The sequence below is a fragment of the Epinephelus moara genome, chromosome 13, assembly GCF_006386435.1.
Source record: "Epinephelus moara isolate mb chromosome 13, YSFRI_EMoa_1.0, whole genome shotgun sequence".
In the NCBI taxonomy this organism is placed as follows: domain Eukaryota; kingdom Metazoa; phylum Chordata; class Actinopteri; order Perciformes; family Serranidae; genus Epinephelus; species Epinephelus moara.
Genome location: NC_065518.1, coordinates 22,383,496 through 22,411,461, shown reverse-complemented (window position 1 = coordinate 22,411,461; position 27,966 = coordinate 22,383,496). Strand labels below are relative to the sequence as shown.

The 27,966-nt window shown below is 40.7% G+C and overlaps 1 protein-coding gene across 1 annotated transcript in view; it reads left to right on the top strand.

The window, feature by feature from the left end:
- LOC126400176 (SH3 and multiple ankyrin repeat domains protein 1-like) overlaps window positions 1-27,966 on the top strand; it is a 53,260-nt gene that overhangs the window by 6,647 nt on the left and 18,647 nt on the right. The window contains exons 2-14 of the mRNA XM_050060723.1: window positions 9,296-9,897; window positions 15,921-16,124; window positions 19,392-19,463; window positions 19,553-19,661; window positions 19,819-19,970; window positions 21,203-21,370; window positions 21,689-21,730; window positions 22,414-22,530; window positions 22,638-22,715; window positions 23,464-23,530; window positions 23,786-23,955; window positions 24,112-24,242; window positions 26,364-26,503. Coding sequence (XP_049916680.1) covers window positions 9,400-9,897; window positions 15,921-16,124; window positions 19,392-19,463; window positions 19,553-19,661; window positions 19,819-19,970; window positions 21,203-21,370; window positions 21,689-21,730; window positions 22,414-22,530; window positions 22,638-22,715; window positions 23,464-23,530; window positions 23,786-23,955; window positions 24,112-24,242; window positions 26,364-26,503 — 1,948 coding nt within the window. The 5' untranslated portion in view covers window positions 9,296-9,399. The remainder of the gene's footprint in view (window positions 1-9,295; window positions 9,898-15,920; window positions 16,125-19,391; window positions 19,464-19,552; window positions 19,662-19,818; window positions 19,971-21,202; window positions 21,371-21,688; window positions 21,731-22,413; window positions 22,531-22,637; window positions 22,716-23,463; window positions 23,531-23,785; window positions 23,956-24,111; window positions 24,243-26,363; window positions 26,504-27,966) is intronic.

The window sequence follows — 27,966 nt, the reverse complement described above, 5'->3', positions numbered from 1 at the left end:
GTCAGTTAAGCATTTGCATTTCATCAGATTTTATCAAGCACGGATTTAATTACCGCTTGAAAATGCCAAGCCCTGTCACTGCAACAGGAAGGCATACAAATCAGTTAAATTCCCCAATACATATTATTTTTTAAAAATGTTTTAGAGACATTAAAACTTGAATGATTTGTCCACTTTGGAGTAAACTTTAATGAGTGTTGATGCTATACACAGTACCCATTTATCATACCCCAGCTTAGCCCTTCCCCCTTAAATTCCTACGTCAGAGCACCACCCCCAGACCTGATGGCTAGTGATGCACCATTCATATAAAAACCAAGTGCCCTCTCCCCCCCAGTTTAGTGACTCACCCCATCCATCCTGTGTTGGAGTAGGCCTAGAGTGTTCTTGATGGTTCCTCGTCACTGGCTATGTGAAAGAGGCTGAAGGGTGGAGACCCAGTGAAAGAGAGGGATATAGAGGACAGAACTTGGCCGCTCCACTTTTGCAGGACGTAAAAGTGGGACAATCTGTTCCTTGGATGATCTCCAATTCTACTTTCCGGGGACCGATACACTGAAAATATATCTATACACATGCTCTGTCCTACATAGGGAGCGAGTGAGTGAGTGAGAGTGAGAGGTAGAGGGAGAGAGATTGATAAAAAAGAGAAAATATTAGTACGAGTTGAACTGACTGTCCGTAAGGTCTTTATAGTACATTGTGCTGGGACTGGATATTCATTTGAGACTGGCCAAAAGAAGAGGAGAAGCCCCTGCAGCACACAGGCAACCCTGTCTACAGTGAACACATAGATAATATATGTAGTGACAGTAAAACATTTTAACAGAAGATCATTCATATTGTAATTTATGATTTTAAAGGCAGTAAAAAAGGATATGACACGTTCAAATCAGTCCGACAGATCCAACATTATTTTTCATTGTGCATAATTGGCATTGCAGTAAACCTGAGTTTGACTTATTAGCCAAAACATGCATAATGTTTTGTTTATACAGAACCCCAAGGACTTAAGCAACCAAATGAGCCTCAAAGTCATTATTGCATCTTTGCCGCGCTTTGCAAAAAGCAAGATGTAGAGAAAAGGCAAAGACGAATAGAGAGGAGAGAAATCAGTGACCTCTTGCTGCAAATCTTTCCATCCATATATCTCAGCTTTCCAGGTGCTCAAGCAGGGTATCCATCTCTGTCCTCGTTATCATGATTAATCAGTTCCTGATTCTTCATGTTACTTTCACTCCATTTCCTTGCTTTCTATGGGCTCATGTTGGCCCAGATCTATCGAAATCCTCTCTCTGACTCTCCACATGGCTTCTAATCATCAGAAGTCAAGCTGCTTTCTTGGTCTCCCATGGGCAGACCCACTCGCCAACTTCTGAAATCTTCAGATGTCCCTTTTTCCACTCATACATTGCATGGCTGTTGAATTTTTATCCAGGTTTTGAGATAGGGGCTCATAAGATCAGGAATAAAGCAATCTTATGACAAAATTACATACAGTCTGTGTGTACACATTAAAGGATGGGTTCACATTTTTTTTAAGTTTGTCATAAAACAGTCAAGTGCCAGTATAAGCATTTATTTGCCTTCGTGCCAGCGATAGCTGCAGCTGGGGGCATTATGTTTTCAGGTTATCCGTCAGTCTGTCCATTTGTACACACTGTCTGTCCAGTCCATTCTCGTGAACGCGATATCTCAAGAACACCTTGAAGGAATTTCATCAAATTTGGCACAAACGTCCATTTGGACTCAAAGCTGTACTAAGTAGATTTTTGTGGTCAAAGGTCAAGGTCACTGTGACCTTGTCTGTCTCATTTTTGTGAACGCGATATCTCAAGAACACCGTGAGGGAATTGAATCAAATTTGGCACAAATGTCCACTTGGACTGAGGAATAAACTGAGCTCATTGTGACCTCACAAAACATGTTTTTGGCCGTAACTCTAATAAAATCTAATAATTTGCTAATTATGACAAAACTTCACACAAATGTCTAATAGGATAAAATGATGAAGTGATGACATTCTAAATCCAGAAGGTCAAAGGTCAGCTTCACTGTGACATCATAATATTCTGCATTATACACTTTTCTGACCATTACTGAACGTCATATCTCAGGACCAGAAGGGGAGACATTTGGTCAGATACTGAATTGGAGACACTAATGTTGAAACTGTGCTGATTGTATAGAGCTTTTGTGCTGCCGGGGGCAAGATGTATGTAAAGCATCCATGTTTTCACAGACATGAATGTAAACTTTAAGAGAACTTGCCTGGTGCACAGAGGCATACAACTGCGGGGTGGTAATTCTAGTTTTGGTCTCTGTAATCATTCCCTTTCATTTCTCCTTCATAGTGGCCATTGAGAGATCCCTTACTAATGCATTTTGATGTACTGTAAGCGATGGGATACAACATCCAGTCTTCACTCTGCAGCTCAACAAGAAAACACTGTGATAGAATAAGCATCGTGAGGCTTTCATAATCCAAGAATTATAAAACTTATAAAATCTTAAATTACTGCTAAATCCGTTGCATCACACGTTTGTAGACTGACATTAGTAAATTGCGGTCGTAGACAAGCGCACTGTGCTCGGATTTTTGTCACACAGCAGCTTAAACTACTGGACTTTGAGATGTGTCACAGTTATAGCCATGTAAATAAAGCTGATGAGGTGTGAGCAACACATTTGACTCTTGAACTTGCACTTGCACACCACAATTTAGTGGTTGCGTTCTGGCTGTTATCTGTCGTGATGGCCTGCATTTTCTGCAGAGCTGCTCCATAGTCTTGAAATTAGCTACTATAGAAAAATAAGTAATTTATCTGTAGTGCTTTTTATCAGTCTACATTTTTTGGTGTGAGTTGCCGGGTGCTGGAGACGTCTGCCTTCTCTCAAATATAATGGAAGTAGATGGCACTTGTGGTGCTCAAGGCACCAAAAAAATACATTTGAAAAACTCAACAGCAGTGACTCTTTCAAGAAATCACGACCTGGTTGCTCTAGATAATCCACAGTATAATGCCATCTACTTCCATTATATTTGAGAGAAGGCAGACATCTCTACAGCTGATATCTCCAACACTCAGCAACTCACACCAAAACAATTGATTTTGATTTTGGTGTGAACTGTCACTTTAAATCATGCTGTGTGTTCCTGCCTTAAGTAAAGTCCTTGCTGACAACCATACTCAAGAGGTTCAGAGTGCCCTGACCATTTTCCTCTGACCTCAGAATGTAAGAGCAAAACACGGCCAATAAATCATTTTGAAAACAGTTCAAGTGAGTGCCTGAAAAAATATGAGCTTAAATGTAAGACAGTGAAAAATGAGTTTTCTGCCTCTGACATAAGATGCAAAAAGACTGTTTCTGTCAGGAGAGTGAAATATATTCCTCTCTACCACTGCCGTTCTCCCAAGAGAAAGAAAAGTCAAGAATAGTTGGAGGGCTGATGGCCAGCACAGGGACAGGGGAGCCAAACAGCTGGCAAAAAGGAACTGACTAAGTCTGAGCTATTGTCGTGGCAGAGCGTAGGAGTTGAGTGACATGGCGGGGAAGGCAAAGACGTGATTGGAGTTTCCACAGTTAGAATGTGACATCAAATAGCACTTCATTTTAAACATAACAAGATTTATCCTTTCATCCTGTTTTTATCCCCATGTTACTGTAGATTTTGGCTCAGTTCTCCGCTCGCTGTCTCATTCCTCTTCCAGTCACGGCTGTCCTCTCACCCCCCTTTTTTCTCTCAATCTGATTACTCTGCTTTATGCAAACTACAACTCTCTCCGTCTTTCTCTCTTGTGTATTCCCCTTTCGCTTTTACATCCCAATTATTAGGCTCCCGTCTACTCTCCGCCTGTCCTTCTAGTTCCTTATCTTGCCTAGTGCAGACTCAATGTTGTTCAATATTTGATGAGACTTTGTTCATAAATCAACCTCCTCTATTCCCTTCTGGTGCACTTGAATGATAGTGTTAATCTCCAAAGCTTGTTAGCTTTTGATTAGAGAGGTATTTGGGCTTAAAGGTGATACATAAATTTTAAACATGTAAATCATACATACAGCAATGGCCAGTGGTTTGTCTTGTAGTGTGCTATTACCGACAAATACAGGCCATTGGTAACAGCTAAGCTCTCTTATGGCTATTGAAAGACACTGAGACCCTTACATTTAATGCCAGCACTAGAATACCTTAATGAAAAAAGTTTTATATGTGCCAGCCACACACTTTCTCCAAAACATTTGTTTATTCATTTATAACATCATGTTCCCCTAATGCGTCGTTAGTGGTTAGATACTTTTTTCTCAAGCAGTTATAATTTTTTCTCAGACCATCCTTCAGTTTTTGCCTCTTCCCGTCCTCTCTGGCTCACTTGCTCTGACAGACATTGTGTTTGTGTTGAAGTGGCCCACCCTGTCACTCTCAGAGCATCTTGGGGAATCGACCACGGCCAGGCCTCTTCCCTCTGTGGTATAGCTCTTTCGTCCAGAAATGCACAACTAGCAGACTTCCTTTTGGCCAGTGAGACATAAACAGACCAGGCTTGGATTATTTTGCATACATCCGGTCAGTCATCCAAACACTGGTGACTTTATAACTATGGCATTTAAAATATGGTTGTCTTGAAAGTTATAGGAACTCTCAATTGTATTGTTCCACTGCATTAAACAAACTGCAATGGTGCAAAGCTGCTGGACTTGGCGAGGTTTTGAAGATATGCTGACTAACTTCTTGGTCAATCTCTCTTTATTTCTTCATATTTTCTACAAGGTCTAAATATTGATTCATCCCATGTCCCTAAACCCAGCGGTGTTGTACATGTATATACTTTACAAGCTCAAAGTTCAGTTTGCACAGATTAAACTGAACTAGTTTAACACCCTCATAGTTCACAGTTTGATTTTTGAGTCCACAGTGCCAAAAAAGAGCTAGTTTACATTCATGTCACCCATATTTTTAAACTAAAATCTTGTGACCATCATTCACTCAGATATTTCTCAACACTGGTTGGGTCCTTCAACTTCATGTGTTTCAAATTCATTGCTAATGTGGCTGACGTTCAGGCTTGCTTTTTCAGACCCAGCGGGCACAATTTGCATATAAATGTGAGATTTTTTTCATTGGAGTCTGTACTGATTTGTTTACAGAAGTCCTTCAAATATCCATATGAACTGGCTTCAGTGGTACTGGTAGCTCCATTAGCTGAAATGCCATTAGCACTAGCCATGCTGGTGGTGTGTTGTGTCACCGCGCAGGTAGCGGTAAATCCTCGGGTGCTGCAAAATGAGCATTGTTAACAGTTGCTAAAGTGAACAGCACTAATGTTGAAGTTCATAAGTTGCAAACTAAAGCATTCAGTTCACAGTTCACCAAAATATGAGTATGTTCAATAAATGCGCTTTTTCAAGGCTTATTTATGGTTTTGCGCTCGACACTTTTGAAGAGTGCTGCTCAACAGAAATGAAAGAGCAGTGTGACATTTTCAAATTATGACTCAGTCGTCTCCATGGTAGCCAGAGACCCCCCCATTTTTAAGAACCAAGTCAGTTTCTTTCACGTTTAGTGAAGCATAGTCTGCACAAGCAGCTGTTTAAAATCACAGAAATATCCTGCTGTTTATGTGTTTTTAACTGATTAAACATGTATTCTATCAGTCAACCCCCAGTCTGTCTGTGAGTGCCAGATTGTCTTCACTCGCTAAGGTGGGCTGAGAAGTAAAATCAATAAATCAGTAAATACAAACAGTGGCTGACATGAAACCTATTTTTGTTCAGTGAATATCTGCTGTCAGTCAGCCTGGTGAAGGCAGTATGTCTGGCTGCTGTCCTCCCAGCTCCTGTAGAGCTGCTGCTGACAGACAGCTGCTTCTGTGGACAGAGAAGCAGTGTGGATTGTACACTACTATCGCGATGGGGACGATAGCACCACTAGTCACAATGTGTGATAAAATATGAGGTTGTCCGTGACATCATAAAATTCTCCAGGTGTGTGACATGAAAGAAGTGTGTAGTGCAACACTTTTTCTGTCGAAAATTCGTAATTTCTATTGAGCGACGCTCACAAGTGTTGAGCACCTAACCATAAATAAGGCTTTAGCGTGTTCATGCACAACACTTAAACCCAGACCCTAAAATTAATGATATCCTCATTCAAGTGGTTCTCAATCTGATGGTCAAGACCCCTATGTGGGGTCAACATAAATCAAGGGGGGTAGCAAGGAATGAAGAAAAAACATATTTCTGCAACCCAGAGATTAACTCATGTTTTCAGACTTTTCTTAGTGCATTGCTTTTTTATGCTCTGTGAACAGATTGCAGGGGGTCGCAAGCCAAAAAGGTTGTCATAACCCATAACCAAAATTTGGAGCCTCATTTTAATGCCTTACCTTACTTACCTTAGGTTTTTTAAGGATATTTGGTCCTCACAAAGAAGAGCAAAGGCATTGCAGACACACATTTTAAACTGTACAGCAATCAGTAGTCCTCTTGTTACTGTATTTTGAATATAGATATATTCTATGACCTCTTCATCAAATGTTTCTGTTGATCTCTGGCTATTGACCAGCTTCTTCATCTCTACATATTATTTATGTCAATTACAGGCCACTGTAAGCTGTGCCAGACACCTGTCGATGTCCTTGGTCACCAATAGAGGTTGATAAGTCAAAAGTCATAGATCACTTAAGGCCCCGTTAACCTTCATCAGCACCATGTTCTCTACATATTTTACTAAAAACAGATTGACTCTGCATGTTGGTAATCTGTGACTGAATGAGTTTAGATCTGTGTCCTAATTTCATCTGAAATTTTATTGAGTTCCATCTGTCCTGATACCCATCTATTTCAGACTCCCAACTCATATGATATTCAGAGCACCAAACTGCCAATGAGAGAGTGGGAGATTCCCTGCGTCATTCACCATCATTAAGGCGGCTGTTGGCAATGGTCCAGATCTGCATGATGGCAAAGCCCCTGTAGCCAGACTTCACCACAGAAAAACCAGGACAGACATATGGAGGCGCCAGTATGCCAAATCTGAAACACACTGAAGCAATGAAACTATCTTAAAGCAAAAATCCACCCTAAGACACTTTTGAAAGTAGCTGGTAGTTGGTGAAGCAAGTTGTATTTGTGGGTCCATTTTATTGTTTGATAATATTTTCCACTCCTCGCAGAAAATTGGCCAAATGCAGAAGACCTGACATCATGTCTCTCATTACATGAAAATTACCTTGTCTGTGAAGTTTTGTGGCTGGAAATACTTAGGCTATCTAAATCTTAAAGTGATGATTTGATGTCAGTCCCCCTGATTTAATAAAATGGGTAGTTTGGATTTTTTGAAGTGGGGTTGTATTAGGTACTTATTGTATTGTCCGCGTGTTACCTACAGGAGATGATGGTCGGTTCACCCACAGTTTGGAGAAGCAGACAGGAGTGTGTGAATATTTTCAACACTTTACCTTTACGTCAGTCAGCCCTCTCCGACAGAAAACTGAAGCCATTATAGTACTCTCTTTAAATCCACCATATAGGCTACCGCTGATAAAAACAGTATTATTACCCGACAGAATACAGGAGTTGCTAGTCTACTGCTGCCTAAATTGATTAGTTTGTGTTATTTTATACCTTTGGTCTCTTAAAGGGTTCATTCGGATTCACCAGTTTCCCACAATAACACAAACAGTCTAACAGATAGAAGCAGTGGCAGACCAGCAACCCCAGTGTCCTATGAGGTAAAATTACTGTTTTGGTCAAAAGAGTGTGGTGGATTTGAAGAGAGCGATGCAACAACTTCAGTTCCCTGAGGGGAAGGGCTGCCTGACAGCAAGATTATGCAGTAAAAATATTGTGGATAAAGCGTATACTTTAACTGATAATAATTTTTTGTGAGGCCAGGGCCGTTTCAGACTGAGGGCATGCTGACCTTCATGTACTAGGTAATACACTGACGATGGATAAGTGCCCCATACAACCCCACTTTAAAAAATCAGAACTATCCCTTTGAGGAGCATAACTGTGGATTTTCTCTGCTGGAAAAACTCCTGCACATTTGCTGCGTACTTTAAATTAAATTGAATTTGGCATATTCTTGAACTGTGTTGACATCTGCACACAGTGAATACCAGTATTCTCTGTTGTGACTTTATAGAAAGGGGTTCACAGAGTTATCTGTATACCTTTGCAGAGTACAGGCCTCTTAAATCTGGAACGTGGATAAATGTGAAGTTATCCAGATAATGTGCTTAATGGAACAAGCTCCTTGGTCTGTTCATTTAATGGCATCCAGGCAGGTGGAAAAGGTTAGAAGATGAAGAAACAGAGTGTAGCAGATGCGACAAGCAAGCTTCTCAAAGCAATAAATAAACCTGTTGGTGTTAGAGCTAATAGACGTAGACTGAACATATGGCCCCAAATGATTTACAGACATTGTATGTAATCAAACAGTTCTCACCAATTGCAGGTGACGATGTGTTGGAGGGTATAAAAAAAATCACTGTAGCATGTGTGAAATATTGTGAAGTTCACCTGGCCATAGGCTTTCTACACAGCAACGATCAATACACATTCCCTACGATTTTTTATTGCCATGACCTTGCTTGTGCAAGTAAACCAATTTGTATTTGAGTATACTGCCAGCTGCATTGTTCTAATTATGGCTGTTACAGCTGCACAAAACTTTGTGCAACAAGTTCATTGTGTCAGGAGCTTGTCACAAAGTATTAAGGGAAGAGTATCACATCACTGAACCATGTCGACATGATCAAGGCAGGTGAAAGGACAGTGAGTACTCTGAGAGGTCAATCACAGCACCTCATTTAAAAATCACACCAGCATCATAATGAGCATCCCGATGGTGTATAACAGTGTATCTGAGGGTGGAATTTTCCTTTAAGCAGCTCACATTTAGCTGTTAGCCCTGGGTTGTGCCTCAGACATAGGTCGGCGCCATTACCACAAAGTAGCAATGATCTTGACCTCTTGTGAAGCTAAATTTCATACCCAACTCACTCTCTTCTGCAAAGAACCTGTGATGCAAATTCACAGAGTTTATATATAGCCTGTCTTTCATCAGCCTGCTATTCCCCGATGCATTCCCAGTGGCTAAATGGAAAATGTGGACCAGCTGTGTGCTCATTCACACATGTGGACTTATTAGCATTGCCAGTGGCTAGTTTTTTCTATTATTGCACGTGTCTTTTTACATACTTTCTAATTTTGCTAAGTTCTCTCTATCAGTGTAATGACAAGAGTTAAATGACCAACGTTTACTCCCTTCTCTGCCTGTTTCCCACAGCATGTTTCTAAGGATGAATCCAGTCTCATGGGATAGCCATGTTTTGTCCCCATGACAGCTATGTCACTCAGCCCTCTCTGCAGTGACCCCCTGCACAGCAAAGGATGCTGGGAAATAACGAGCACTTTTATCCCGGTCAGGATGACAAAGATGGGGAGGATGAGGAGGAGGAAGAGGAGCAGGGAAGCGAAAACAGAGAAGGAGAGGATGGACCTGACACAGAGAATGGAGGGTTAGAGGGTCCGGAGGAGAAGGAAATGACGGGAGGACGACAATCCTGGGAAGGGAAAGGTGGCGAGGTGGTAAAACCAGCAGCCATTGTGGTCGGGAGACAGAGAGCAGATCGACCGCTGAGGCCGGGCAACCTGGGCAACCGGGGTATCCCATATATGTCCAATCAAGCCCTGCTACATCATCAACCAGCCAATAAGCAACAGCATCATCTCATTTCAGCCAATCAGCAGCCTCATCACGCAGGCCTAACTGCGCTGCAGAAGAGACGAGCCCTCATGGAGCGCAGCATGACCACAGTGGCTCCAATGGAGGACATTTACCTGACCATGATGGTATTCCGCATTGGAATTCCCGACATCAAACAAACAGTAAGTGTACATTGTCATCATAAACATGACGGCCAAACACTACAAAGATTTCATGAAACAAAGTCACCATCACATGAAACAATCTCAGGTTCCTCTTGACCCCTTATTTGAAACTTATTTAATCAAATCCAAAGATTCAGTGCAGTCGAGGCAGACAAAGAAGTAATGTAGCAAATGTTAGTTCCTTTGTGAGAAAAGTAAGTAGAAAATCTTAAAGAATGAACTCAATCAAGCTCAATCAAAACAAAACATTTGAAAGTCTGGTTATCTATATAAAAACATCTCCCTTGCAAACAGGGCACTGACTGGAGGTCTTTCCAAAAGAGGAAGTAGTTCAAGCCAATTCTCTCTGGTATTACTGCCTCGGAGAGAGAGGGAGAGAGATAGCTTTAAAATGGAAACACAACTTTTCAACTCCTCCCCCTAGTGTGTCCAAGTGGTATTATTGTTGGCGCCTCTGTCGCAAAGACAACCGGATTGCTTTCTGTTTTTTCTCAGAGTCTAGCAACTGCAACAGTTTAGAGTTTTCTACCCTGCACCACTTCCTCTACTGGGGATAATGACTGCAAATAACTTATATTAGTAGTCTTTGGTAGCTGGGGATAGCTACCGATAGCTACCAGGAAAAACAACTGGGCTATCCCTTTCCTTTTTCGGTTGGGCCATGGTTGGCGCACATATTGTGTGCTTTAAGTCAAGCCTTCATTTTCTCGGGAGATCGTAAAGCTTTGATTCTCTGCCCCAATCTGACTGAGCCCGACCTGTCCCGTTGGGTTCGAGCCAGGCCAGGCTGTAATTTCTCAAAATTCCCCCAGGCTTCAATCGAGTCGGGTTCGCCCCAATTTCCCAGTGTTTTTTCTTTTTGTGTGTGTGTTTTTTCTAAAAATGCAGACCTTATAGTCTGTGTAACTTCATGAATAGTTAATGGGGTGTGTTGCCATAAACCCATCCCAACTCCTGCATCTCATTAATGAGGAGAAATGTTAAACACTCTATTTACAGCAATATATATGGCATTTGATTGTTTTTGGGCTGTGCTGAACAGTCGGTAGGTGAAGGCGCATGTTGGAGATTTTGTCACAAATGTTTTTTACCACACTGAAAAGACCTAAAGTTCCTGTGTATAGATTTTAGGGGCTTCTGTTGGCTGAAATGGTATATAATATTTATAGCTAAGTTTTTGTTGTCTAAGAATGAGCTGTTTATATCTTCATATGGAGCAGGTCCTCCTCCACGGACTCCATTATGTTGTCTCTTGTAGAAGCCCAGAAAGGACAAACCAAACACAGGCTCCATTCCCAGAATGGGAATAGCCCTATTTGCATTGGCCACGATCGTTTTCCTACATGGCCTCACACAAGAGTTTCAGTTGGTTGCAATCTGCAACCTCACCACTAGATGCCACTAAATCCTATACAACAGAACGTTCTAGCTAGTAATTAATGTTTTAATAGAACTTTTGTTTTTTTCATTTACAGTGAAAATTTAGGTTTTTATTCTGGCTTGGAAAGAAAGGGTTCATGCCGGTCGGCCCTGTTTTTTTTAGACTCGATCATAGCTCTAGGTGGCAGACAGAATTGCATAGTAAAAGTGGGGCTTATAGGGAACCAATCTAAATGCAAATGGTGTCATTTTTCTGAAGTCATTACATTGTGCATTCATTTACTTCAGAATGATAAGTTAAAGCAAAAACATGTCTATTATCAAATTTCATTTGACAAACAGAATTTTAAAAAAAAAAGTAAGAACAGCTCAGGCTACTTTACAGTGTTGAGGCAGTGATGCATTTGGCTTATGTAAGCTTTCCATATTCTGATTTTTGTGCAAGCACGCACTGAACTGAACTTTTTTCATTACACATTTTCAAATAATTTTGCTGCAGTGTTGACTCTACATCTGTTTCAAATTAGTTGCAGAGAAGAACCCATGGGTACTTGATGCATACATTTTTTATCTTATGTTTTTTTTACATTAGCCAAATAGTATGCACAAACGTACAAGCACATCTCTTATTTCAAAGCATTTTTATTCCAGTCATCCCACAAGCCCAAGGATGAATCCCAAAAGGAAGTAGGAAAAAAAACACAGCTTGACTTGTGTTGAGCAACCTGCGAGGGCCGACATATTCAGTCAACAACACCATGTAAGCATCTGCCTTGGGTCAAGCATGGTCATAATTAGTTTTCAAAACTGAAGTCAGTATCAATTCACACTTAGCTCTCCGCCGTACAGTGGCGGCAGGTGAGAATTGGCCAGCCCACACACGCCATGTACAGGTGAGAATGGGTGCCCCACTGTAACCCCTCCCCCAGTCTCCCTTTCTCCATTTCCAACTCCCTGAACATGCCGACTGTTCTACATGTCAGCTAATCTGCCCTCAATATAACGGTAATTGCTAATTATCTAATAGGTTTTTAATGAGTTTGGGGAGAGCTGGGGAAGTGAGTGACGCCGGAAAGGAAGGAGTATGTGGAAGGCATCTGTGTTGCTCTTAGGTCTCAGTCAGCCACAGGCATCATATTCAGCTCTGACAAACACTTGGCACCCCAGACCTCGCAGCTGAAATAATATTGAGCTGAATTAGGAGAGATGAGCAGAGAGAGTGAGCATTAGGAGCTAGTTAGAGAGTGAGGGGAGTAAATGAACGCTATGAAGAGAGAGGCGGGGAATGAATAAGCAAAGAGGAAGCTATATGCATTTACAAAAACCATAATACTGCACAGGGAAGGTCCAAATAACTCTCCTGAGTGGGGACCAGTACTGCTGAAAAGATCTCAGAAAATCCTTGTTCATCTAAAACAGAACAACGGGGAAAGAAGTGTCAGTGTAATATACAGTGTACATTACATTAGGCTTCTCTCCGAGGGATTAGCCACTTGATCTCTCTTTATTTCACACACACAGACTCAGTAGAAATATATGCACAACACTGCACAATTACACTCGCAACGCACAGACACACACACACACACACACACACATATACTTCACAGCTCACTTATATGTGTGCACATACACACACGCACATCCTTATCATGTGGTTTACCTCCCAGGGACCACCAAGACATTGCTACGGCAACGGGTGCCTGCCTTCACTAATGAACTGGTTGCCATGCCAATAGAGTTGGCTACACTATCAAATAGTGCAACCTAGTGGTGGGGGGGCTAGAGGGGGGGGGGGCAGAGGGGACGTGGAAGTGTGCTGAGCTGTGCAATTTTACTTACAGTTCTCTGAAATGGAACAATAGCATGGATGCATACATCTCATTCAGACCTCTCAGCCCAGTTGTTAAAGCCCTGCTCCCGGTCAGCTCTGTCCTCAGGCTCCAGACTTTAATAAGAAAAGGACAAAAAGGATGGTCTTTCTGTGGAAATGCAAGGAAATGTAATAATATGAAGGAACTGGCAGTGCACAAATCACCGTGAAATCTAGTTAGGCATACGCACATACACATGATACATCCAAGGTGTTTTTTTCATTGAGGCCAGGGAGCCTCTGGTGTATCACACACAGACATATAGTAAGAGGCAAAGGAGCTTTTTTCTCTCCAAGCTACTTTGTTCTTTCTCATCTGCATTGTGGTGCAAATCTGACATTACGCTAGCAGGGATAAAAAAAAAAAAAAAGATAAATATTTATCCCAGTATAGAATATTTCCGTCATCTTTAAAGGTTGAGAGAAAAAGTGGTATGAAAGTAAACAGCCCTGAATATCCTGATAGCGCTGATAAGGACAACATAAGACATCTTATTTCCACGAATGTGGCAGATGATTAATTATTTAAAAGTATTGCATTCATATTCTGCACACACCACATTCTCATGCAATCATCATTCACCAACCCATCTTAAAACCGTCACGCTGCTTTATCAGTCTATAATAATAAATTGCCTTTGGCCAGCTGTTGAACTAAATTGACTAAATGTTGCTGAAATTGTTTGTATTAATAAAATTGTGTTCAGGTTTACACACGCAAACAGTACCATTAAATTAGTTGCTGTTTTAATGATATTGACTTTTCTCAGAAACAGAGGCGGGCACAAATTATCTTGTTTAATGAGGGAGAAAAAACAGAAGTAGACTAAGGTCAGAGCAACAAAAATGAAGGAAGGCTAAAGCTTCTAATATGAAGCCTTGCACTTCATACTGTTCAAGTTGTTTACGTAAAGGGAAACACGACCTAACTTCAGAATTTCGATATGTTATTTCCATGGCTAAGGAAAGTTCAATCAATATTTGTGAACATGAGCTACTCTCTCAAAGAAACCGGAGAAGTAAGCCTCAAACTTGTGATGTCATCAAGTATAAAGTCTGGAGCTGCTCCATTGACAATTAACAGGAGCCAGATTTTGTGGATCCAAAGAATGTTTTTTTCTTTCTTTTTTTGAGCTTTATTCTAGTGTAGTGTTCACAGGTCAGAAAATGTACCCATACACTCAGAACATTCCCCTGGGTGCTCTCTGTGTCATCTATAACATCTTTCCACTTCATTGTATGTGGAGCAGATTCACACTTTAAACTTGATGACATCACAGATTTGAGTTTTAGTACTGTAGTTTCTGTATTTGCTTGTGTTGGCTATAGTTTATGGACTGTCTTAGACCATAGCAATAACATGTATGAATTTGAAAATTGGCGTAGTTCCCCTTTAAGTGAAGGTTGCACTTCCACAATATAAATGTACTTTATTACAAGTAAAAGTCCTGCAAGTGCAGAAGTGTTATCGGCAAAATGCACCTTAAGTATCAAATATAAAGTCATCCATTTATGCATCTGTTATCATATGATTGTTCTTTTTTCTCCCCAAAGTTTTTTATACTGTGTAAAATACAACTTTAAATACAGTTTGATATATTTGAACAAAATCCCATTCCACAAGTTACCCATATTTATTACATCTTTACAAATTCATAATATGACATATTAAAGCATAAATTCAATGATAAATATGATAAATGATTTATATTACACACACAAAGAACAGAAAAGGGGGGGTATAAAATTATAATTATTTTTCTAAGGACAAGATAAGGGAGGTATCTGTACGTATGAAACTTATCTGTTCTTTTCTACATAAACAGGTTGCCAAATAATGTAGAAGAACTAATTTTTTTCCTCAGGTCACATGATGCACATGATCTCTTAATTCATTAACTGTATATGTGATTGGTTTCATATTACTGATGTATGAACCTGTCAGCAGCTTTTTAATGCTGTAGCTGGTTGATGTCAAACAAGTACTGTTTATTCTATAGCTGTGTTATTTTTCAGATTAGCTGACAAGTTCAGGCACCCTGTAGCTGATTTGCTGCCATGTTAGCCTTCTGCGTCTTGATCGTGTGTAACCGTGAGCATGGTTACAAAAAAACATTATTTGTATTTTAACTTTTACAGGGTTGAGCTGGCCCTTTAATTTTGATATGTGGCACCTTACTGCCTAAAAACGGCTAGCAATCAATTTAACTTTATTTCAGACACATAGGTTCATATCAGCGTAATTAATGATAAGATTTTATACAACATAAGGACAACAAGACAAAGATATGATTGCAGTTCACAAGTCCACAGTGACAGTTGTTCCAGGAATACCTTGAGTCACCTTGTGTAGGCTCTGTTAATTAGTTATTAATTGTAGATTTTTATATTAACATTCCTCAACACAGCATGAAAGGTGTGAACTTGACGTGCATTTGTCCGTCTCGTGAGCTTGAGCAAGACTGTGAATGCCTCATTAAATGCCACCTGAAGCTTTTTCATTTGTGCTTCACTATAACTGCACCACAAGTGGTCTATGGGGCGGGGGGGTACAGTTGGCTCTAGAAAGAGCTGTTTTAACTTAATTTAAACATAATTTATGTGTCAGCATATTAGCTTGTGCATACAGTTTGCACTGCTGGCGCTGCACATCATCATCATTGTACTGATCATCAATCATTATTATTACAGCCTCCAGAGCAGGTGATGATGAGAGAAAACATTGCCTGACCTCCACACTGCCCTTTGCTCTCTGTGTGCCTGTCAGAGGTGTCTCCAGTTTGACCAGGACTGCACGGTGTGGAACGCCAAGCAGCAGATCATCTGCTCCCTCGGCGAGTCATTATGGGACGTCTACAACTACGGCCTCTTCCAGCCAGCTGGAGATGGACGCGACGCCAAGTTCCTTGAGGAGGAGCGGGCCCTGCGAGACTACTCACAGACCTTTGAGAAAGGGGTGCCTTACCTCGAGGTACGGAGGTGGAAGTGGTGGGAAAGTGACACAGTGCAGGGTTATAGCCATGACTTAAGATTTGATATATATAAAGATGAATTTTATCTGCCAAAATGAAAATCTAAATGCTGTTTCATAGACTTCTCCACACTGCCAGGAGCTACTATCTGGTGGGGGAATCACTTGATGCGTTTATTTCTTAGCCTAAAAGTTGTCGAATTTAAAGATACTGAGTCTAAACAATACTGAAAATCACAATATCCAAGAAGTGTCGCAACAGCCCTCCAAATTCTCAGAAACGATACAGAGGACGTGACCTCAGTTTCCTCAGTGGTTGCTACTGCCCTGCCTGAGTGCACTCTTTGTTACTGTATTAAGATATTTGTTTCATGTAGACATTTTTTTTGTGTAGATATTGGGTTATTTGCCTTTAAAGAAAATCATAAGACATCACTGTCATCACCACATTGTTTACAGAAAAACAAACTTAAACAACAGCAGCTGTTAAAAAGATTTGTGCACATCTTTCATCTTTTGCAGCTTCTTTAGTTTAATGACATTTACTAATGCACTGCTTCCTACTTTGAAAACTTTATTGCTCATTATTGGGTAAAAGCCATTAGAAATGTTTTACACTCGCAGGCAAATTACTCAGAGTTTACTTTTTTTATTTGAATTCCCATGTTCAACACAGTAAATGAATGAATCTTGACAAAAATAATATCCACCTCATGGATTTAATTGCATTTTGCACTTTATGTAACATACAAATTAGATTATATTTCCCCACTTTTTTAGGAAGTGGGCTGTGAGATTACATCAATTGGAAGCTCTCATGGTGTGATACAATTATCTTGCAGTGCCCTCTGGTGGTCCAGCTGCTGTAAATGTTGATGAGCGGGGTGGGGCTGAGAGAGTATCGGGCACTCGGGGTTTGGCTTCAAACCACAGTGTTTACATTCTTGACAAGGTTCCAGATGAGGACATGTCTATGTGCTGATGAGGCCCTGTAACTGAACTCTGCTCCACAACAGAATGTATCTTACAGCTCCATGTGAGTGTGTATTTATAACATGGGCAATGCCATTTTGAATCACGTCAGTGCTTAAATTGGACCAGTATTCGCTGGTATTGTGTCTTTTCTGGATGCTGTCAGTGTTTGTGCTTACTAATAACCACATTGTAGTTATTTCAATCTAAGTGTTAGGCCACATTGCCACCTCTGATGCCTGTAACATGCAGCTGTTCTCCGGCTGTCTGAGGTTTAGTATGTGGTTCAGTTCAGCTCTCAGTAGCTGAATAGGAGCTTCAACTCTTATCTCCATGCTCCTTTCTGTTTTGCCATCACAGCACAATACTGATGCGTTGACAGCACATCCAGTCGGGTGGTTTTCATTGACGTTGTCCGCCATTCACAGAATAAGAGAGCGGAAGGCAAACCCACCTGAACTCAGTGCTTTCATCTTTTGAGAGATGTTGATGTTCGTGACTCAATGGTGTTTTAAAGACTGATTCTCGAAGGCATATTTTAGACCAGTGTTTTAATTTAACCATCTATTTTTTATTCATGGCAGAGTAGAGAAAGCTCTGAAACATTTAGACCACCACATAAGAACATTCTGTTAAATAGTGCTGCCTGTCCATGATTAACATTAACAGATAATTACACAAAAATATTCAAACAAATACCAAATGTTTTGTCCTGGTCAGGAAGGAACCTCCATAACCTTAATATAGGTGTTAAAATAACCTGTCAAGATGCACCAACAGTAAGTACATTATATATTGAAATTCAGAAGGACTATAAATTATGTCAAATGTTACGATGTTTATGGCTTATATGGATATGTAGCTTTTGCTGTGCCATATCTGGTGGGTAAAGGAGATTTAATGACCATTAGAATAAATAATCATTATGCCTTATTTGTGCACAATTTCATTTTTTGTAAAGACATTAATAGACTCAGTACTTTCAGGCATTTCCAATTATGGCTGGGTATCATCAAAAATTTAGAAAATATACCAATGCCACCAATACCAATGCAACTTTACTACTTCATTTGATACCCATAGAGTGAATGGAAGCACTCGGTTGCTTAAAATGCCACCCGGTGTGTAGTGGCGTTTTAGTGTAGTGCCGAACACGTTTGTAACATCTGGGCACGCATGACAGCCAACTCACTGTGCTCGACTTCACCACACCACAGACTCTATGGGTTGTAGCTGCTGCAAAAGTGGGAGTTCCATAGCTGCGGGGCTCTAACGTAAAAACACCCGGTTTCCTTGTGTAAGGAGGCGGGCTGTGGGAACAGTTAGGAGGGTTCTACCTGAGGAGCGCAGGCAGCTGTTAGGCTCATAGGGTGTGAGTAAATCTATAATGTATATTGGAGCAACACCATGTAGGGCTTTAAAAGTTTAAAATCAATTCTAAACCTAGCAGGTAGCCAGTGTAGCGTTGCAGGGGTGGGAATGATGTGGTCGTGTCTCTTGGAAGGTCTGGCAGCTGAGTTTTAAACAAGCTGGAGACGGGAAGTGGCCTTTTGGCTGAGCCCGGAACAAAGGGAATTACAGTAATCCAATCTTGACAAGATGAAAGCATGGATGACTTTTTGAAGGTCCGCTTGGGATAAAAAATGTCATACTTTTGCAATGTTTCTAATGTTGCATTAAATCGAATGAAGTTTGCAGTGATAGGCTGCAAGCAAAACTATACAAATAATTATTTTTTTGCTAGAAATGCAGATATCGTTTAACTGGAGAAGTTTTGATTCTACCTGGCTTTAGTTAATTTCGGTCAAAACCTTAAAGGTATTGAGTACAGATAACAAGCTATATTTCAAGTGCAGCCTTACTGTACATGTACTAAAGCTTTTCCCAAGAAATAGACTTAATATTAAGAGAAGCAATTCATGGAGCTGTTCCAGCGACTTTGAGTGGGAGAGTGAATTTCTGGGAATGGTAAAAGAGGTTAGCTGCAGTTAACAAGAATAAACTGCAATGCTGAAATAAAGACAATGTAATTATTTTCTCAAAAAGCACAGGCCATCTATCATTTTATGAATCCAAAAAAATGTTTTAATTCAATTTCAATTCCCAGTTTCGCTTCTCTTATTAAAAAACAATGGTCAGATTGTTTTCCACCATCTGAAGTGCAGATTTACAGCACCAATAATATTTTTTTTTTATCATTTCCACTGTGTACACTGTCACTGATAAATTAATCTGTGTTGCAGGATGATGAATCACTTTTTTTTTTTATATATGTTATCTTTTTCTGGTCCTCAGTTTAGGTACAAAACCAGAGTTTATAAACAGACGAACCTGGATGAAAAGGCGCTCTCCAAACTCAGCACAAAGGTATTTCTTCACGTGTCTATTGGATATTTCTGGTGCACAGTACTCATTTCCACTCAGACATCCTCTTTCTTCCTCTTCACCCCTCTCAGGCCAGTCTGAAGAAGTTCCTGGATTACGTTCAGACTGGAGCAATAGAGAAAATGGCTAAAGTCCTCGATAAAGGTCTCGATCCAAATTTTCACGACCCTGACAGTGGAGGTGAGTGGACATTTTTGACTAGATTAATTTTTTGCTTTCAAATAATTGATTTTACAAGTGGTATTTGGTGATGATATGAAATTCTGTAACAGTATTTGAGGGTGGATTTTCACTAACTGCTATCCTTGCTGACCTCTGCCCCCCTCTGTGGGATCAGAGTCCCCGCTCTCTGTGGCTATGCAGTCGGGCCTGTCAGTGGAGGGAATCAGGTTGCTGGTTCAGGGCGGCGCTCATCTGGACTTTAGAAGCAGAGATGGCTTCACGCCGGTGCACAAAGCTGTTAGGGCTCACAATCATGCTGGGCTGATGGTAAGGACTTTGAAGTCGCATACATATTGCAAACACGTAGGAAAGGCAAAGCGGACAAAACAGAATAACTATTCTAAGATTTTATAGGGTTCAGGGAAAGTCACATAAACATCTTATATAAAAAGTCTCTAATGCTGAATTGAATAAAGTGCAAATGCTGAATTAAATGTGGGTGGTCATTAAATTGAAGGATGATGAGAAGCATTTGACAGCTCCTTAAATGCTGTTGGCGTAAAACTTTTGGTTAGTTTAATGTTGTCACTGCTGTTCCTTTACTTTAAATAATACACTTGGAATTGGAAACAAAGGATTTTGCCTTCTTGCAGCTCTGGCAGCCGCCTCATGTTGATTTCAAAGACTGCATGTCAAAGCCACTTTAAGCAGGTGACAACTGCTTAACATCACTCTGTGTTAAAGTGTTTCTGCCAGGAAATACATTATTTTGTCTACCCATAATGCAGCTTTAACATGTATTACATCTGGTAGTATGAGATCAGATGTTAAAGGTGCTGTACCCAAGATAGAAGAAGAAGATGTAGTGGAGTAATGGCGTCCTGAGCAGAGAATGAAGTCACGCTCCCTCTGTGTGGGTTGTAACCCAAGTTTCTCAATCTGATGCCGTGGTAGATTGTCCTGCGATGTGCGCCTGTTGGTGCATGTGAGCCCCTGTATGTGTATCCCACAGGCTAGTTAATCACCACTCCCCTGCACAGCGTTCATACAGTGGTTATGGTCGATATGGGAACGGTGTTGTCACGGAGGCGGTTTCCTCCAAGGTTAACACCATTGGCTCTGTCACAGTGTTAGCCATTATTAGTGCTGTTTATTGAGTTAGCGCTGTTAGCTGCTAGGCGCCTGCTCAGCCACCTCCATGTTGAGAGCTGAGTGCAGACAATCCCACCCCAGGCCTCTGAGTCAAAGATATGCTCCGGGTGTCGTTTAAAGCTCCTTTAAATAATCAAACTTCAAATGTACTGTATATATTTTATTTATTTAGACATTAAGATGTTTATCTCAACAACGCAGTCACCTATTTATACTATGTAATTGTATTGATCAGCAGCAGCATCATGAATAAAATAAGGCCCTGCCATATAACCTTCTTTCTTTCTTTCTTTCTTTCTTTCTTTCTTTTCTTTCTGTCTCAGCTTGTCTATTCCTCTTTGCAGACAGAACATGCACACCCACACACATTAGAATAGTAATACTATTCTTTTGTCTCTCCTTGCCAGGCTCTCTTGTCCCTTGGAGCGTCTCCAAACTACAAAGACCGCTGTGGCCTGACCCCGCTGTACCACACTGTACTGACAGGGGGCGACACTTCCTGCTGTGAGACCTTGCTGTACTACAGGGCAAGGCTGGGGACGAGGGACGAGAACGGCTGGGACGAGACCCATCAGGTACCAGTGGACAGTTCAGTATTTCAGATTTATAATAAACTCACTGAATACAAATCTATCTACTATCTATCCATTGATTCCCATGTGGTTTCATTATTTCTCTCATGTTTTCATGTTAAGCATCTCTGGTCTTTGTCTTTTCTCATGTAAACTTCAGCAATGCACCAACACGTCCCTGTCTAATGTCTCTGTTTGATGTCATGTGCCATCGCCCTCAGTCTCTCTCAGCGTTTTCTCACACCCCTCTCTTCTCCACCTTCCTCACTCGTCTCTACATTCTCTCTCTCTCTTTCCTCCCCTCCTTCTCTCTTTCCATAGCACAGGGATGAAGAGGAGTTTGGAATGGAAGAAATACATAAGGTACCCTTCATCCTGCCATCTCATCATCCCCACCAGCCTTTCAGAAGCAAAGGCACTGACAATCGTCATATGTTCAAAAATGTAGATAAACCAAAGAAGGTGACCACGTAGTTTCCTTAAACTGGATCAAATCTGGGTCATCTCCTCAGTCCACTTCAGAAAGAGCACTGGATACTATCTCTTTCTCACTGTAGATACGGGTGCATTGCCCACATTATGTCTCTGTGACATTCTGGTAAATTTGCGTTTGTGCTGCGAGCCGGTTGTCATGGTATTTTATTTTGGTTTTGCCGTGCTCTGTGTTTTCTTTCTTTACTTTGTACGTATCTTGTGATATTTTAGTCCCTGCAGAAAAAAAACATGAGGGAACCTCTCAGGCTGCTGAAGGCTCATTTCTGTTGTTTTAATGATTTTTGTTTCCTTTCTTTTCCACCGTGGTGCAATGTAATTGGCTCTGACCTGTTTTTCTGTAAGAGTAATTACAGATCTAAATGAAGATGTGAGACATATATCTCCCTTTCTCTTTGTATCTCTTTTGCAATATCTTTCATCTTCTACCCTTTTATGCCTAATGCTATTCTACTGAAAAAGTCCCATATGAAATTCACTTTAACTCATCCCTTCCTATACTTTATAATACTGACAATTTGTGGATATTTCTATCACACTCTTGACATCGAAAGGCTTGCCAGAATGGCTTCGCCCAGCACTTGGAGCATCTGCTGTTTTATGGGGCAGACACCTCTTCTCAAAATGCCTCAGGGAACACTGCACTTCACATTTCTGCTCTGTACAACAAGGCAAGTATGGAAACAGATCCCCATATATGAAACTATTATTACTGTAATTAGTACTGCTGTTTTTTCTAGAGGTGTTAACCCATCACTCTCGCTCTCTTAATGATCAGGAAAGCTGTATCCGCGTTCTTCTGTACAGGGGAGCAAATAAGGAGGCAAAAAACAAGCATGGTCAGACCCCTTTTCAGGTACATGGTTCAACTATGAATTAAAGGTCCAGTGTGTAGAATTTAGGAGGATATATTGGCAGAAATGGAATAAAAAATGATAAGTATGTTTTTTTTTTTGGTATATAATCACATGAAAATAAGAATTGCAGTGTTTTCATTACCTTACAATGAGCCATTTATATCTACATAGGGGGCAGGTCCTTGTCCTCAAAGTCTGCCATGTTGCACCACCATGTTTCTACGGTAGCCCAGAATGCACTAATCAAACACTAGCCTTAGATAGGAACATTTGTGTTTTCGCATTTTTACGTCACCCGCCATAGTTAGCAGCCTCTCCATGATGAATAGTGTTGGGAAAAAACACTGATTTTGTAACGTGAAACTGCTTTAGTCAGTGTTTTTACTGGCTTAAATCACCTGGTCCATTAATTTTGGTGAGGAAGAGACCTCTGCGAATAATTCAGCTCCCAGTAAAAACCTCCTGAACAATGAAAACTAAAAGACTAAAGGAGTCCCAATGGGAGAAGTTTTAGCTGGTTGCAATCTGCAGTCTTCATCACTAGATGCCACTGAATCCTACACACTGTTCCTGAAAAACTTGCACTTTCATCCTGTTTTCAAAGTGAAATTACCTTTGTAGAGTATCTTTGACAAACCGTTTTGTCACAGCTAAGAGAGAAAATGGAGACAACACAATAAATCCAGAAATATCAATAATTACAACAGCTAGAACAATTATGTCTCATTTTGTTTTCTGTGTTTGCAGCTCGCTATAATGTCTGGTCACTTTGAACTCGGGGAAATCATCAAAAACCACAAAGATGCTGACGTAGGTAAGCTTTCAAGCCAAACTGTCTCTTCTGAGGAGGAAGTGTTGCAATCACTTTCCAACAGCTGCTTTTCTGGGTTCTTTCCTGAATCTATCATGTGTTTGCCCTTACAATTTCCCGTCTTTTCCCCTAACAATCTACCTAATTTCTCCTTCCATTTCACCCTGTCACATCAAACCCCACTGCCCTTCCTCACTTTTTTACCCCTTCTTACTCGTCACCCCTCACCCCGTAAACCTCACACCCCCCCATCTTCAGTGCCCTTTTTGGAATCGCCAAAGTATGTACCCAAGCGAAAAGAGAGCGCCCACACTCTGCCTCTCCCTCATTCCCACCCCCTACTGCGCGCTAACAGCGATAACTCCATGACCCAGTCTGACCCTCTGGCCCTGCCCAACAAGGCTGCAACTAATCCCAACCCGGGACAGGTACTGAGGACCATTAGGTGGCTGCTCGTCTGCTGATCTTTGTGATGTTAAATATGCTTTGCTGATGTTGCATTGCTTTCTCAATCTTTCATTTACAGTAAGTTACAGGATCAGCTCTGATGCTCTGTCTGTATGGGACTTGATGTGTTTCTGCAGGGCCAGCGCAGGGCCTCCATCGGCATGAGAAGCTCGAGCAGCCCCAGAACTCGTGCTCGCTCCCCGTCCAGAGGGAGAGGAGGCCAAAGTGACACAGAGGAGAGGCACCGGCCGGCAAGAGGCAGACAGGGGTAAGGACTGTGGAGGGACAATATGCATGAAGTAAGGCTTACTCTGACCAGGTCCTTTAAGGCCATCGACTGACAGGGGTCACTAAATCTCTAGTTACCATCAGCTGTACGCAGGAAAATTACTGTTTGTGTCCAAGTTGCATACTGTGTCCTATTTTTAACTACAAGAATGCCATATATTTTAAGTGCAGTATGGATGGACACTGTTGTCCTGCAAGGCAACATAAACGGAGGGGCAAGTCACAGCTTGACAAAAGTTATATAAATATCGGACGGTGGTGCAGTCGCTCATAAGACAACTTAAATATAAATACTTTACGAGAGTCTGCAGTCATGTTCCAGTCATGTTCAATGGTCATGTTCCCATGTTCACCATTTCAGTTTAGTGATTTAGCATGCTAACATTTGCTAATTAGCACTAAACACAAAGTACAGCTGAGACTGGTGGGAAGGAAATTAGTTTTGCAGGTATTTCGTACTACTACTCTTACTACTACTACTACTACTACTACTACCACTACTACTACTTATAATAATAATTATAATAATAATAACAATAAACTTTTTTTGTATAGCACCTTAGATACAATAAATGCAGCTCAAAGTGCTTTACAAGAAGGAAATTGCATGCACCAAGTGTTCACATTAAAGTACACATTGGACATCGAACATGACAGAGATAGAATGCCAAAGCTAATGTAAAATTCATTCATATAATTAAATTTATTCATTCTCCGCTTACCCTGTTTAGGGTCGCAGGCAGGCCACAGCCCATCCTAACTGATATGGGTGAAAGGCGGGGCACACCCTGCACAGGTCATCAGACATCAGGCTGTGAGGCCACCCTAATGAAAAACAAGATGGAAAATAAACCTACCCAAATAATTGTAAAAAATAAGATAAAAAATAGGATGAAAACAAAATAAATGTGATGTGTAACATAAGATGCAAAATAAAACCCAATGTATATCAATAATAATACAAATAAATAAAAAAAAATAGAATACATAGAATGCATAAAATTAAATTGCAACATATTAAAAGAAGTTCAGCAGTGCATAAGTACGAAACAAAGTGCGTTAAAGGGTTTCACACCTGTTTCAGGAAAGTCATAGCTCGAATGAAGAGATTCGTTTTTAGCTTTCTATTGAGAATATTTGGAGAGCTGGCTTCCCTGATATCTGTAGATAGAGTGTTCCATAGCTTTGGGGAGTAATTAACAAAGTCTGCATCCTTGATTTTTTTTTTAGCTGTTGCAGGGAACCTCCAATAAACCAGCAGCAGATGATTTCAGTTTTCCTAAAGGCAAATTGTTAACTAGGGAGTTAGCAATGTAGCTTGGTCTTAGCCCATTAAAGGCTTTGTATATAAGGAGGAAGACATTAACATCAGTTCTGAATGTTACAGGAAGCCAGTGCAGAGCAGCTAAAACTGGACTGATGTGCTCTCTCCTCTTGGTTTGGGTTAATAGCTGAGCTGCATAAAGCAAAGTATTGGACAAATTGGGAATGAAATTTTAAGATGATGATGGTGCTAGATTCTTTAGATCACAAAATCTCATTAGGACTCATCTCCTATGAAATATGGATGTCTAAAATGTTGGCTAAAAATAAACTGAAAAATCCTTGGTTATACAAAATGTGTCGCACTTGCTGTTTGTGACGTTTATATTTTAAAGTTAGGGAAAGTATCCTGAAGTCACAGCTTGACCTTCACCTCTACATGCTTTACATTATTTCCTGTTAGTACATTGCTCATTACACTAATTCCTTGTGTATGAAATTACATTAATTTGTTGTATATTACTTGCCAAAAAAAGTGTGTACTTTAGAGTATTATTATAGCACAGAATTGAGGCACACTGACTGTGTTATAACTGTTATCACTGTTACATACCCGACATACAATTTGAACTGAATACTAGACGCTGTTTGTAAATACAAGATTGCAGCATGATTTCTTACTGCTAGTATGACTGATTAGTATGACTCAACTACTGACTGTCTCTGGTGTAGCCTGACAGGCTGTATGTCGTCTCACTTTGTCTCACTTGTTTTTCCACAGTGTGCGACACCGTCTTATCTCTCGGTTATCTCTCTCTCTCTCTTTCGCCCTCTGTAGTGCAACCTCAGCGGGCAGTGGGGGAGGTCAGATGAAGCGTATGTACAGCGCAGTGCCAGGGCGGGTGTACGTGGCCACTCGTGCCCACTCTGCCAGCGGAGATAGAGAGCTCTCACTTAACAAAGGGGACAGAGTTAAAGGTGAGATTTTTGAGGATATGAGAAAAGTTTGCCCTTGACGTCATTTTAATCACATTGTTGTTTGTCAGGTAAATGTTCTCAACTGCAGAACATTTTGTGTAACGTTGCAATAAAGTCTGATACAGTGGGTTATATTATTTCTGTATCTAAAACATCAATAGCAAGGAAGAGGTGTACATGAGGGAAGAGATGGTAAACAAGAGAAATTAGAAGCACCATCAGATACATCCAATCATCAAAAAGCAATATATGTTCCTCGCCATTCTCAGAGGACTGTACGATGTTATGATAAAAAAGGTAGCTTAAGGTAAACAAGGAAGGTCAAAGGAAAGACAGATAACAAGTAAGAGTTTGTGACAATGGATTTACTACCTTAATGATCATAGATGCATTATGCTATCTATTTATCTGTCTATCCAATGGCGTGAGGTAGTTACAGCAAGCCCCAGTGCATGCTAGTTACAACATATGAGGCACACACACACATGGTGTGTTACATAGGCTATTGTATTGGGAGTGTAAGGTTGTCAAGGAGAAAGCAATCAGAACCTAACACATCTAACACAATAGCTTAACTAAAGTTATTTACTGTTATATCTAGCTTGCTAGCCTAACGTTATGTGCTGCATGGTTGTCGACCATAGACTATAAGAATAATGGACGTTGCCACCATGATTAGGGGTTGGAACTGTGAAGGAGTGAGAAGTGGATCTTATTGAGGACACTATCCCCAAACAGCCTGTCAATCAAGCAGCCACGCCCATAATTATGAATAAATGTAAGTCATAATAGTATTTAAAGGGATGAGTTATATAAAAATTCACCCCCGTACAGTTGTCATGAACAGGGAAATTAGCTATAGAGACAGAGACGTGTTAATTTCTGCTGCAAATTTGACCGTTTTAACATGGGGGTCTATGGGGATTGATTCGCTCTTGTAGCCAGCCTCAAGTGGCCATTCAAGGAACTGCAGTTTTTGGCACCTCTGCGTTGGCTTTACTTTTCAGCCCCACAAGTTGCTGCTTGTTGTTGACACACCACTAAGGGCAGTGTCAATGCTGATGCCAGCCAAATTGCTGCATTGCTGCCAGGGGAGGGGTTGTCCTTGAAAGTAATATGAAAGTAATATAATTTAGGGAGCTTTGTGACCTTCTTCTTCCATTCTTTTCTCTCTTTTGTTTTCTGACTGCTGCTTTTAGTTTTGAAAGGTATACCTGCTTGCTTAGCTTGCAGATTTGCTCAGTTTGTCAGTTCTGACAAATTTTGTGTCTAAACTAGCTACTGTATCTCATCACATGATCAAATAGAGATTAACATTGGAACATCAGCATACTGTACATATTACCCAGCACTCATAATTGCATGACAAAAATACCAAATTCATGTAATTACATTTTTTAATAATGTAATTTTGTTATAGATTGCTAATGACCATTATACCCACTCACAAGGGCCCGTTCTCC